The following is a 12,449-nucleotide window of genomic DNA, read 5'->3' on the forward strand; positions in this document are numbered from 1 at the left end:
GTTAGTAACTCCCCCAGTCCCTGGTAACTGCCATTCCACTCTTCGACTCCATGAATTTCACCATTTTAGATACCTCATATAAGTGGAATCATGCAATGTTTGTCCTGTGACAGTTTTTTTTTTCACTTAGCCTAACATCCTCAAGCTTTATCCATGTTGTCCCATATTGCAGAATGTCCTTCTTTTTTTTTTTTTTTTTTTTTTGAGATGGAGTCTTACTCTGTCACCCAGGCTGGAGTGCAGTGGCATGATCTCTGCTCACTGCAACCTCTGCCTCCAGGTTCAAGTGATTCTTCTGCCTCAGACTCCTGACTAGCTGGGACTACAGGCATGCACCACCATGCCCAGCCAATTTTTGTATTTTTAGTAGAGATGGGGTTTCACCATATTGGCCAGGCTGGTCTCGAACTCCTGACCTCATGATCCACCTGCCTCGGCCTCCCAAAGTGTTGGGATTACAGGAGTGAGCCATCGCGCCCTGCCAGAATGTCCTTCTTTTTAAAGGCTGAATAGTATTTCACTATATGTATATACCACATTCTCCTTACATATTCATCTGTCAATAGACATTAAGGTTGTTTCTACATCTTGCCTATTGTGAATAGTGCTGCAGTGAACGTAGGAGTGCTAATATCTCTTTAAGATCCTGATCTCAATTATTCTGGAAATATCCAGAAGTAGGATGCTGGATTATATGCTGGTTCTAGTTCTAACATTTTGGGAAACCTCCATACTGTTTTTCATAGTGGCACCTGCACCATTTTTCATTCCCATCAACTGTGTGCAAGAGTTCCGATTTTTCTACAACCTTGTTAACACTTATCTTTTCTGTTTTTGGTAATAGCCATCCTGATAGGTGTGAGGTGATAGCTTATTGCTGTTTTGATTTGCATTTCCCAGATGATTTGTGATAATTGGTGCTCAAATAGGGATTGAACATTTTTTCATATACTTGTTGGCCATTTGTATGTCTTGTTTGGAGAAATGTCTATTCAAATCATTAGCCCATTTTAAAATCAGGTTATTAGTTTGTTCTAAACTATTAAGTTGTAGAAGTTCCTTATGTTTTAAATTTTATTATATTTTATTTTTGAGACAGAGTTTCGCTCTTGTCACCCAGGCTGGAATCTCAGCTCACTACAACCTCTGCCTCCTGGGTTCTAATGATTCTCCTGCCTCAGACTCCCTGGTAGCTGGGATTACAGGTAGGCACCACCACACCCGGCAAATGTTATATTTTTGGTAGAGACGAGGTTTCACCATGTTGGCCGGGGGTCTGGAACTCCTGACCTCAGGTGATCCTCCTGCCTCGGCCTCCCAAAGTGTTGGGATTACAGGCATGAGCCACCGTGCCTGGCTCCTTATATTTTTTAGAGATTAACCCCTCACCAGTCATATGGTTTGAACATATTTCCTCTCATTTCATAGATTGCCTCTCATTCTTGATTCTTTCCTTTGCCATGCAGAAGCTTTTTAGTTTGATGTAGTCCCACTTTTTATATTTGCTTTTGTTGTCTGTGCTTTTGGTGCCATATCTGTGAAATCACTGTGAAGATCAATGTCACAAAGATTTTCCTCAGTGTTTTCTTCTAGGAATTTTATAGTTTCCTCTTTCTTTTCTGCTTTCATTTAAGTGTTTTACCTTTTTTTCTGAGTTAGTCTAGCCAAAGATTTGTCAATTTTCTTTATCTTTTCAAAAACCTAATTCTTAGTTTTGTTCATTTTTTTCTTTTCTTTATTGAGACGGAGTCTCGCTCTTTCACCCAGGCTGGGGTGCAATGATGTGATCTTGGCTCACTGTAACCTCTGCCTCCCGGGTTCTCCTGCCTCAGCCTCCCAAGTAGCTGGAATTACAGGCATGCGCCACCACGCCTGGCTAATTTTGTATATTTTTAGTAGAGATGGGGTTTCACCATGTTGGTCAGGCTGGTCTTGAACTTCTGACCATAGGTGATCTGCCCACCTTGGCCTCCTCAAGAGCTGGGATTACAGGTGTGAGCCACCGTGCCTGGCCAATTTTTTTGTATTGTTTTTCTTTTTTCAATCTTATTTATCTGTGCTCTAATCTTTGGTATTTCTTTCTTTCTGCTAACTTTGGGCTTAGTTTGTCATTTTCTTCCCAGTCAGTTGAGTTGTGAAATGTATGAGATGCAACAAAAGCAGTCCTAAGAGGGTACAGTGATACATGCTGACATTTACAGTTACAGTAATTATTGATAGAAAAACATTTACTATTGCCATTTTGTTAGTTGTTTTCTGATAGCCTTGTGGGTTTTTTTTGTCTGTCTTTTCTTCCTTGCTGTCTTCCCTTGTGTTTTATTTTTTGTATTGCTATGCTTTGATTCCTTTTGTAAGTGTGTGTGTGTGTGTGTGTGTAACTTCTTGTTTTTTTATTTTTTTTGAAGATGGAGTCTCGCTGTGACACCCAGGCTGGAGTGAAGTGGGACAATCTCGGCTCACTGCAACCTCCACCCTCTGGGTTCAAGTGATTCTTCTGCCTCAGCCTCCTAAGTAGCTAAGATTACAGGCATGTGCCACCATGCCCAGTTAATTTTTGTGTTTTTAGTAGAGGTGGTGTTTCACCATGTTGGCCAGGCTGGTCTCGAACTCCTGACCTCAGGTGATCCACCTGCCTCGGCCTCCCAAAGTGCTAGGATTACAGGGGTGAGCCACTATGCCTGGCCCTTGTGTAACTTCTATAGGTATTTATTTTGTAGTTACTTTGGGGCTTAGGTAAAATATTTTATAGTTATGACAGTTTATTTTAAGCTGATAATTTAAGTTTAATCACGTACAAAAACTTTACACTTCAACTTCTACCTCCATCACACTTTATATTATTATCATAATTTACATCTCTTCACTGGGTGCATATGCCAAGGCTTGAATGTTTGTGCCATCATAAACTCATGTTGAAACCTAATCCCCAGTGTGGCAGTTTTTGAGAGGTGGCGCCTTTAAGTGGTGATTGGATCATGAGGGCCCTGCCCTTAAGAATGGATTAATCCATTATTAGATTAATGGATTAATGGGTAAATAGATTATCACAGAAGTGGAACTGGTGGCTTTATAAGCAGAGGAAGAGAGATGTGAGCTAGTGCTCTCAGCCCCCTCACCATATGATGTCCTGTACTGTCTTGGGATTATACAGGGTGTCCCCACCAGCAAGAAGGCCTCCACCAGATGGGGCCCCGTGACCTTGGACTTCCCTGACTCTAGAACTTTAAAAAATAAACTTCTTTCATTTATAGATTACCCTGTCTCAGGTATTCAGTTATAGCAACAGTAAATTGATGAAGACGGTATCTTTTAATATATTTTTGGTTATAGTTCTTTTTTTTTCTTTCTTTCTTTATCTCTTTCTTTCTCTCTCTCTTTCTGTCTTTCTTTCTTTTTCTTTCCTTTCTTTCTTCCTTTTCTTTTTTCTTTTTTTTTTTTTTAGACAGGGTCTTGTTCTGTTGCCTGGGCTGGAGTGCAGTGGTGTGATCTCGGCTCACTGCAACCTCTGCCTCTGGGGTTCAAGCGATTCTCCTAGCTTGGCCTCCCCAGTAGCTGGGATTATAGGCACGTGCCACCATGACTGGCTAATTTATTATCCTTTTAGTAGAGATGGGGTCTCACCACATTGGCCAGGCTGGTTTCGAACTTCTGACCTCAAGTGATCTGCCTGCCTTGGCCTCTCAAAGTGTTGGGATTACAGGCGTGAGCCACAATGCCTGGCCGGTTATAGTTATTTTCAATGCTCTTGTCTTTTAACTTGTATAGGAGAATTAAAAGTGATTTCTCTACCACCATTTCAGTAATACAGTGTTCTATATTTGTCTATACATTTACCTTTACCAATGAGTCTCATACTTTCTGTTAATATCATGTTGCTAGTTAGCATCCTTTCATTTCAACTTGAAGAACTTCCTTTAGCATTTCTTGTAAGGCAGGTCTAGTGATGAACTCAGCTTTTGTTTGTCTGGTAGTCTTTATTTCTCTTTCATTTTTGAAGGACAGTTTTGTCAGGTATAGTATTCTTGGTTGGCAGTTTTTTTCTGTCAGTGCTTTGAATGTATTATCCTACTCCCTTCCTAGCTCAGTGATCCTTATAAATTGTAATTATTTTGTTGTCAGCTCATCTGCTTAATTTTTTATTTCTATTAAAAAAATATTTGAGATGCCTTATTGACTTTTTAAAAAAATCACAGCTTGCCTAAATTTGTTTTTGTTTCTTGGTTATTAGACCCTCCCTTATTCTTCCAAGTATTTGTCTTTTTTTTTTTTTTTTTTAGCCCCCCCCTTTTTTTTCCAAGTTTTTTTTTTTTTTTTTTTTTTTTTTTTTTGGAGCTGGAGTCTTGCTCTGTCACCCAGTCTGGAGTGCAGTGGCACAATCTCGGCTCACTGCAACCTCCACCTCCCAGGTTCAAGCGATTCTGCTTCCTCAGCCTCCTGTGTAGCTGGGATTATAGGTGTGTGCCACCACACCCAGTTAATTTTTTTATTTTCAGTAGACACAAGGTTTTTCCATGTTGGCCGGGCTGGTCTTGAATTCCTGACCTCAGGTGATCCACCCGCCTCGGCCTCCCAAAGTGCTGGGATTACAGGTGTGAGCCACTGCACCCTGCCTCTTCTGAGTATTTGATTTGTATTAAGTCTTGCTATGATTACACTTGGACTTTGTAATTTTTTTTTAAATGGTTCATTCTATTNCACTGCAACCTCCACCTCCCAGGTTCAAGCGATTCTGCTTCCTCAGCCTCCTGTGTAGCTGGGATTATAGGTGTGTGCCACCACACCCAGTTAATTTTTTTATTTTCAGTAGACACAAGGTTTTCCATGTTGGCCGGGCTGGTCTTGAATTCCTGACCTCAGGTGATCCACCCGCCTCGGCCTCCCAAAGTGCTGGGATTACAGGTGTGAGCCACTGCACCCTGCCTCTTCTGAGTATTTGATTTGTATTAAGTCTTGCTATGATTACACTTGGACTTTGTAATTTTTTTTTAAATGGTTCATTCTATTTCTTTCATAGTGTGGCCTTACTCAAATAATTGCTGATTGTTGATGTGCTCTTTGTTTTAATTGAGAGACTCTGTTAGACTCTCTGATGTCTGTGCTGCTTGCTTTGGGAAAGAGTGGGATGGAAGTGAGGTTGGAGACAAGGAAGGGTGGACAGTTGGGAACAGGGTATGGCACAGGCTGGTCTTGCGGATGTGGGTGCTCCAGTTTCTAGTATTCATGGAGCACTGCTTTGTCTCTCTGACCCAAGCTGACAGCCATTGCCCTACCTGGTGGGAACCCAGTTGCCTCTGGCTGGCTGGGCATTTGTGAATATGTGAGCAGGAATTGGTTTATGGAGGCCAAACATGTGGCAGTTCCTCTTGATGGTTTCTCCCTTTGGGTTGCCCCAGATCTCTCCAGCTCCCAGGCCCTTCCTCCTTGGTCATGGTGCTCTCCCATCCACATTTTAAACTAAGTTTTCTTTCTTCAATCAGATCCTATCATCATTTCATCAGCGTTTCATCTTTAGGAATTCTCCACAGTTTCTGGTCCATCAAGAGACCCCTTCATGATTTTTGAGTTATAACTTTAAACAATATCTTTTCTTTCATTTGTTAGGAATATATCTTATTTAGGCCAGGTGCAATGACTCACATCTATATTCCCAGCACTTTGGGAGGCCAAGGCGGGTGGATCACCTGAGGTCAGGAGTTTGAGACTGGCCTGGCCAACATGGGGAAATCCCGTCTCTACTAAAAATACAAAAATTAGCTGGGAATGGTGGTGCATGCCTGTAATCCCAGCTACCGGAGAGGTTGAGGCAGGAGAATTGCTTGAACACAGGAGGCAGAGGTTGCAGTGAGCCGAGATCATTCCACTGCATTCCAGCCTGGGCAACAGAGCAAGACCTGGTCTCAAAAAAAAAAAAAGAAATATATTTCATTTATGGTCCACCATCTGTGAATCTCAAGCTTGGAGAGAAAGCTTACGTCTAGATACATAGATTTGGGAATCATTTGAATAATAAATGAGAACTTGAAGCGTGGTAAGATAAAAGATATTCAGAGAATGTGTGCACAGAGAGAGGAAAAGCTAGCCAAGGGCAGAATTTAGGAAATTACCTGTTCTGAAGGGGTTGGCATACAATGAGAAACCAGTGGCAAGGGGTAATTGGAGAGGTAACAGTAGACTCAGAGAGAGGGAGAGGAGAGAAGAAGGATAAAGACTACAGAGAGGTGATATGTCAACCCTGAGAAAAGGTCACAAGGACAACACCTGAAGCTGCTGTTGACCTTCAAGAGCTGCCTCACTGGAGGGGTGAGGTCAAAGCTATATGGAGATGAGCTAAGGAGTGAGTGGGATAAAGCGAAGGCAGGCAGGTGAGCACCCTCCGATGACGGTAGTGAGAGAGGGCAGGCAAAGTGGGGGGGGCTTGAAGACCTATAGAGCCGGGGTGGATTCTGATAGACCCCTGGAAAAATCCCTCCATTGAATTGACTCCCCCATCCCACTGCTACCACCTGCAGGGCTTGCCTCTGATCTTGTAGTACAGGAGCAGATATTCTCAGTCGGTCATTATTAAGGGTGGTGGAGGTCAATCCTTCTCTCCAGTCATCACAATCTGATCTAGCAGGCATCTGCTGTTCTCCGGCCTCTCTTTTTCCTCTGGAAGTGGAGAAGTCCCACCATCCTGGGCACGTCCCCTCCACCCTCCTTCCCCACATGATCCATGATCATGTCAGGATGCCAGTTCGTGGCCCCCACATCTTCGGTGGTTTTCCCGTAACCTAAGCCCCTAGCATGTCCTTTAAGGCTCCCACGCTCTGGCCCTTTCTCTGTAATCTCAGTCCCTCCATGCATTGCTACTGAGCCTCTATTAAGAGCCAGGCAAGGGGCTCATGGCCTAGCAGTGGGGCACTGAGACACCTCTGGAGCAAATGGTACAATACCATGTAGAATATTCTGGCATCAAGGTTTGTCCTGGGGCCAGATGGCACTGAGACGGGAGTGGACTAGGTCTAGGGGAAGAAAGCTAGTTGGGTTGGCATGTGCAAAGGCCCGGAAACAAGTCTGTGGCACACTTGGTAAAGGCAGGTGGCTTTGTCGCCTAGACCCTAGAGCAGTGTGTGAGTTTGTGGAGGGAAAGAAAGGGTGAGAAAGACAGGAAAGCCTGTGAGGGCTGTGGAAATGCACTCTGTTACAAGGCGATGGGCCATACGGAAGTGTTGTAAGCAGGAGGCAGCCTGCCCACGTTGGCGTTCCACAGAGATGGCCCTGGGGCCTGTGCTGGAGGAAAGACAGCACAGGAAGATCCATTAGGAAGCTTGTTCTGTGCAGGCAGGTGGTGACGAGGACCTGTGCTTCCCTCAGCAGTGGGAGGTGATTAGAGACCGTTCCCACACAGTAGCAGGCAAGGGTTGGTGAGGAGCAAAAGTGTGGCAGGCATTTCTAAAGAGAATGCTGATTAGGTGGTGCAGATCCCACAACATGTGACACAGGGAACAGAGCGGGGGAGGTTGTTGAGCCTCATTGTCCATCTTGCTCCCAGGCCCCACATCCCACCCACACACCCTTCACCCAACAGGTCTCTTCTCTGAACACACGCCGTCTTGCCACACCTTTGCTAATGGTGTTCTTTCTGCCTGAAATGCCCTCACCACCCACTCTTCACCACCTCATACATAATAAAGTAAATGATAATTAGAGCAACCTTTTGAGCTCTCACCACAAATCCAGGGAGGATGCTGACTTCTCTGTTTGTATATTTAATACTCACAACAAGCCTATGAGATGGATATTATTATTCCAGTTGCTAGATGTAGAAACTGGAGCCCAGAGGTGGTTACGTTGTGATGGGCACCAGGCAGAACTGGTTTCTGGGCTCTGTGGCACTGGGAAATGCTAGGACCAGTTCTTACCAGTCCCTGGAATGAGCTCCCATCCATAGTTCCTGGGCTCGCCTGTCTCGTGGAGGAGCGGGCAGGAGGGAGGGAACACCCAGCATTGAGGACTTTTTCCTTCCTCTTGAAGCAGTCTCTTTCCACTCTTTCCAGTCTCTTGCATTCTCTTCTTCTTCTATTTTTTTTTTTTTTTTTGATGGAGTCTCACTCTGTGGTACAGGCTGGACTGCAGTGGTGCAATCTCAGCTCACTGCAACCTTCACCTCTTGGGTTCAAACGATTCTCCTGTCTCAGCCTCCTGATTAGCTGGGACTACAGGCATGGGCCACCATGCCCAGCTAATTTTTTTTTTTTTTTAGTAGAGACGGGGTTTCTCCATGTTGGTCAGACTGGTCTTGAACTCCTGACCTCAGGTGATCCTCCCATCTCGGCCTTCCAAAGTGCTGGGATTACAGGTGTGCGCCACCGTGCCCAGCCTCTGGCATTCTCTTCCTCTCTACTTCCCTACCCTTCAGGGTTGGGGCTCTTTCACGTTCTAACTTAGACTTTTGTGTCATCACTCAGTCCATGCTCATGTCTCAATAACCGCCTGCATCTAGCAATTCCCAACTCTTTATCTTGATCCCAGGCCTCTTTCTCAAGCACCAGCCATGTATAGCCACTTATCTAGTTGACATCCCAATTTAAACATGTGACATGGAATACAGAATTCATGATCTTCTTCTCCCTCCCCTCCCTCTTCTCTTCCCTGCATCACTGAGTGACCCGCCATCCGACCTCCCCAGTGCTGAACCCAGAACCCCATGTGTCCTTTACTTATCTGCGTATGATGCCCAACCTCTCCCAGCCAGCTTACAACCACAAGGCTCAGTCGATTTTCCGTTAAACATCTCTTAACTCTCCATTCCCTTCCATTCCTATGTCTGGTTGACTGCCATGGCTTTCTTCTTTATTTCTTTTTCTCCATCTATTGTCTTAATAGCAACTGTAGACATCTTTCTAAAGTGGAGAATAGCTTAGATGCAATGCAGCATAGACTGCAGGGCCGAACTTCCTGCGTTCATATTGTGGCTTTCTTACTTACTACCTATATGACCTTGGGGAAATTACTTATTCTTCAGCTTCCTCATCTATAAAATGAGAATATTGACAGGTTTTATACAGTCTCTTATTCCAAACCCTTGGGATCACGTATGTTTCAGAATTCAGAAGTTCTGCATTTTATAAAAGGCAGCACTTTGCCTGTGTCCTATGTTTTTAATGTTCCTGGTGAGATCTGGGGCAGTACCCTGCAATCAAACATGGCGTTTCTGCAGTGAAACATACACATATTCACAAATATAGAATGTCAGTTCAGATCAATAAAGATGTCAGTTCAGCTCAAATTTTGCTGCCAAATAAGTTATGAAAATCTTTAGATTGGGAGAGTTTTGGATTGTGGAATTGATGTTAGCAGATAGTGGACCTACTTCATAAGGCTGGTAAAAAAGATTACACAAATTTGGTCAGGTGCGGTGGCTCGCACCTGTAATCCCAGTATTTTGGGAGGCTGAGCCAGGTGGATCACCTGAGGTCAGGAGTTCAAGACCAGCTTGGCCAACAGGGTGAAACCCTGTCTCTACTAAAAATACAAAAACTAGCTGGGTGTGATGGCACATGCCTGTAGTCCCAGCTACTCAGGAGGCTGAGGTAGGAGAATTGCTTGAAGCCAGGAGGCTGAGGTTGTAGTGAGCCAAGATCACGCCACTGTACTCCAGCCTGGGCAACAGAGCAAGACTCCGTCTCAAAAAAAAAAAAAAAAGAAGAAGAAGAAAGATTACATGAAGTAAATGTGACTAATAATTTTATAGTCATTTGCAGAGTGCTTGGCACACCGTTGGGTGATATAAATGCTGGTTAAGCTGGGCGTTTTTCTACTTAAACCCTCCTGTGGAATCTCCTAGGTCCCAGGAGAAACCTCCCTCCAGGAAAGGTCCTGCATGCTACCACTGTCGTCTGGGAGCCAGCTCTGCCGCATTTTTTTCAACTCCTCCATTGCTCTGCTGATTCACAGCCTCCAGCTTCCAGAACCTTTCCCCCTGTCGGGACCATAGTCCACCTGCCTTTTCACATGCTTGTCCTGTTTGCTCATTGGGTTCCAGGAGGCTCTCTCTGTTCCCTACCTCTGTGTATGGCCCCATCGTCCTTACCCCACTGTCCTGCAAGTGCTCGTGAACTCGCCTGCCTCTCCACTGCCCTCTCTTCTCCCTCAATGAAGGAACCCTGGGATCTTGCTCGCACCTAGTATCTGGCACATAGTATACCCCCAGGAAGTATTTATTGTGAAAATCAATAAATTACCCGAATTGATATTTGCTGACCATCTGTGTGCACGAGGCTGGTGGTAAGCCTTTTGCACAATCATTCCACGCAGATTGCAAAGCTCCTCTCTGAGGTAGCATCGTAAACCCTGCTTTCCCATAGAAGTTTGTGCTCCCTGATCTCCCACCTTCTGGTCCCCCTTGTATCTGTCATTCGGTCACCTCGCTTGCCCACTAAAGATTTTGGCACGCATTCCATGGTTTTCCCTGGCAGCTCAGGCCCTTCCCATGTCCTTGTCCAGAAAGCCCCATGCTGGCTTCCCTGTTCTTGAGGCCCCTCATCTCTGGGGGGTTGACTTCCTTCAGTCACTCACTCCTGAGGCCACACACAAGACACAAACTCCAAACCCCACCCCCGTTTTGTGCCCCACACGCCTGTCCTCCCCTCATGCAGACCCCCACTACTCTCCATGTAAATGTCATTTTATAATGAGGCATCTTTCAGCACACTAACCTGTCATTCCCTGCAAAGCGCTATACACTGGTTTTGTCTGCATCAGTTTTTTCAAAAAAGGACTTACTGCCATATTTTAAAAGATCCAGTCATTTTACACACACAAAAAATCCAGATTTATGGCTTTCCTTAGAAGAGAAAAATCAGAAGATCTGAACTCAAGCCTTGCATTCCTGCCAGAGATCAAGTAGCCTGGGCTCCTCTCCGGTTTGCCTAATTTCTACCACACCCCTCTTCTCTTATTTATCTTACCTGACCAGCCTGAAGGCATCTGAGTACGTGACCTTGGTCTTGGATGGAAAAGTTTTCAAGGCAGGAAAAAAACCTCCTTATGTTAGCCAACCCGGAAGTTTCTTGGTCATAAAATAGTATGGATGACAAAGTCCCCTGTTTGTTGTGCACTGACTATATGCTGGCACTTCACAGGCAGTGTGCCTCTTGATCCTTACACAACCCTAAGAGGTGCAAACTATTATTCCCCGCCCCCCTGTTTTTCTTCTTCTCAGATGAGAAAACCAGGTGCTCAGAAAGCCCTCAAATAATTTGCTTACTGACACACAGCTAGAAAGTAGCAAGACTTGGGTGGGTGCGGTGGCTCATGCATGTAATCTCAGCACTTTGGGAGACCGAGGTGGGTGGATCTCCTGAGGTCAGGAGTTCAAGACCAGCCTGGCCAACATGGCAAAACCCTGTCTCTACTAAAAATACAAAAATTAGCCAGGCATGGTGACGCGTGCCTGTAATCCCAGCTACTAGGTGGGGCTGAGGCAGGAGGATCGCTTGAACCTGGGAGGTGGAGGTTGCAGTGAGTTGAGATTGTGCCACTGCACTCCAGCCTGGGTGACAGAGTGAGACTCTATCTCAAAAAAAAAAAAAAAAAAAAGAAAGTAGGAAGACTTTGTAGGTGCACGAACTAAGATTGCTCCAAGTACCAGACCATTTGGATCTTGGTGAAACATGCAAGATATGAGTGCAGATTGTGAGATCTGGGGCAGTACCTGCTGACACCTTTGGCCAACAGGATCCATCTTTCACAGAGAACCAAACCCTTCATAGGGTTTCGTAGAGTCTTAGGTACAGTAGACATGCTGGAAGATTTTTTGAAGAGCAACATTTTGCTTATAAAACTCTTGGCTGGGCACGGTGGCTCACGCCTGTAGGGAGCAGTTTGGGAGGCCAAGGTGAGTGGATCACCTGAGGTCAGGAATTCAAGACCAGTCTGACCAATATGGTGAAACCCCCAACTCTATTAAAACTACAAAAATTAGCCAGGTGTGGTGGCGGGTGCCTGTAATCCCAGCTACTTGGGAGGCTGAGGCAGGAGAATTGCTTGAACCTGGGAGGTGGAGGTTGCAGTGAGCTGAGATTGCGCCACTGGACTCCAGTCTTGGCGACAAGAGCAAAACTCCATCTCAAAATAAATAAAATAAAATAAAATAAAACTCTCTAATGACCTGATTGGTGGGGTTGGGAGTGGGTGTGTGCGGTTATAGGTCCAGAATGATGCTCCAATAAGGCTAGGAAGCAAAAAGGAGAAGGCCCAGGCCCAGGGGGAAACGGCTGAGGGTGGAGATGCTGCAGGTGAGGATGGGAAGGACACCTGTTTGCATTTGCTTCCTGAGACAGGAAGCTGGGCCCTTGCAGGCTCCCTGAGACAATGGCATCTCTGCGTAGGAGTTTGAGGGGGAAGTCTGGGGCTGCCTCAGACTCTGAGATAGAGGGGCTGCCAACTCCGACTCTCAAAACATGCAT

The 12,449-nt window shown here is 45.2% G+C and overlaps 1 protein-coding gene across 1 annotated transcript in view; it reads left to right on the forward strand.

Moving 5' to 3' along the window:
- Positions 1-12,449, forward strand: part of LINC02054 (long intergenic non-protein coding RNA 2054) — a 30,646-nt gene that overhangs the window by 10,452 nt on the left and 7,745 nt on the right. Inside the window, exons 3-4 of the mRNA XM_017865704.1 lie at positions 9,827-9,963; positions 12,191-12,278. Of these exons, the coding sequence (XP_017721193.1) occupies positions 9,827-9,963; positions 12,191-12,278 (225 nt within the window). The remainder of the gene's footprint in view (positions 1-9,826; positions 9,964-12,190; positions 12,279-12,449) is intronic.

The sequence above is a fragment of the Rhinopithecus bieti genome, unplaced genomic scaffold (assembly GCF_001698545.2).
Source record: "Rhinopithecus bieti isolate Rb0 unplaced genomic scaffold, ASM169854v2 scaffold_2432, whole genome shotgun sequence".
NCBI lineage: Eukaryota > Metazoa > Chordata > Mammalia > Primates > Cercopithecidae > Rhinopithecus > Rhinopithecus bieti.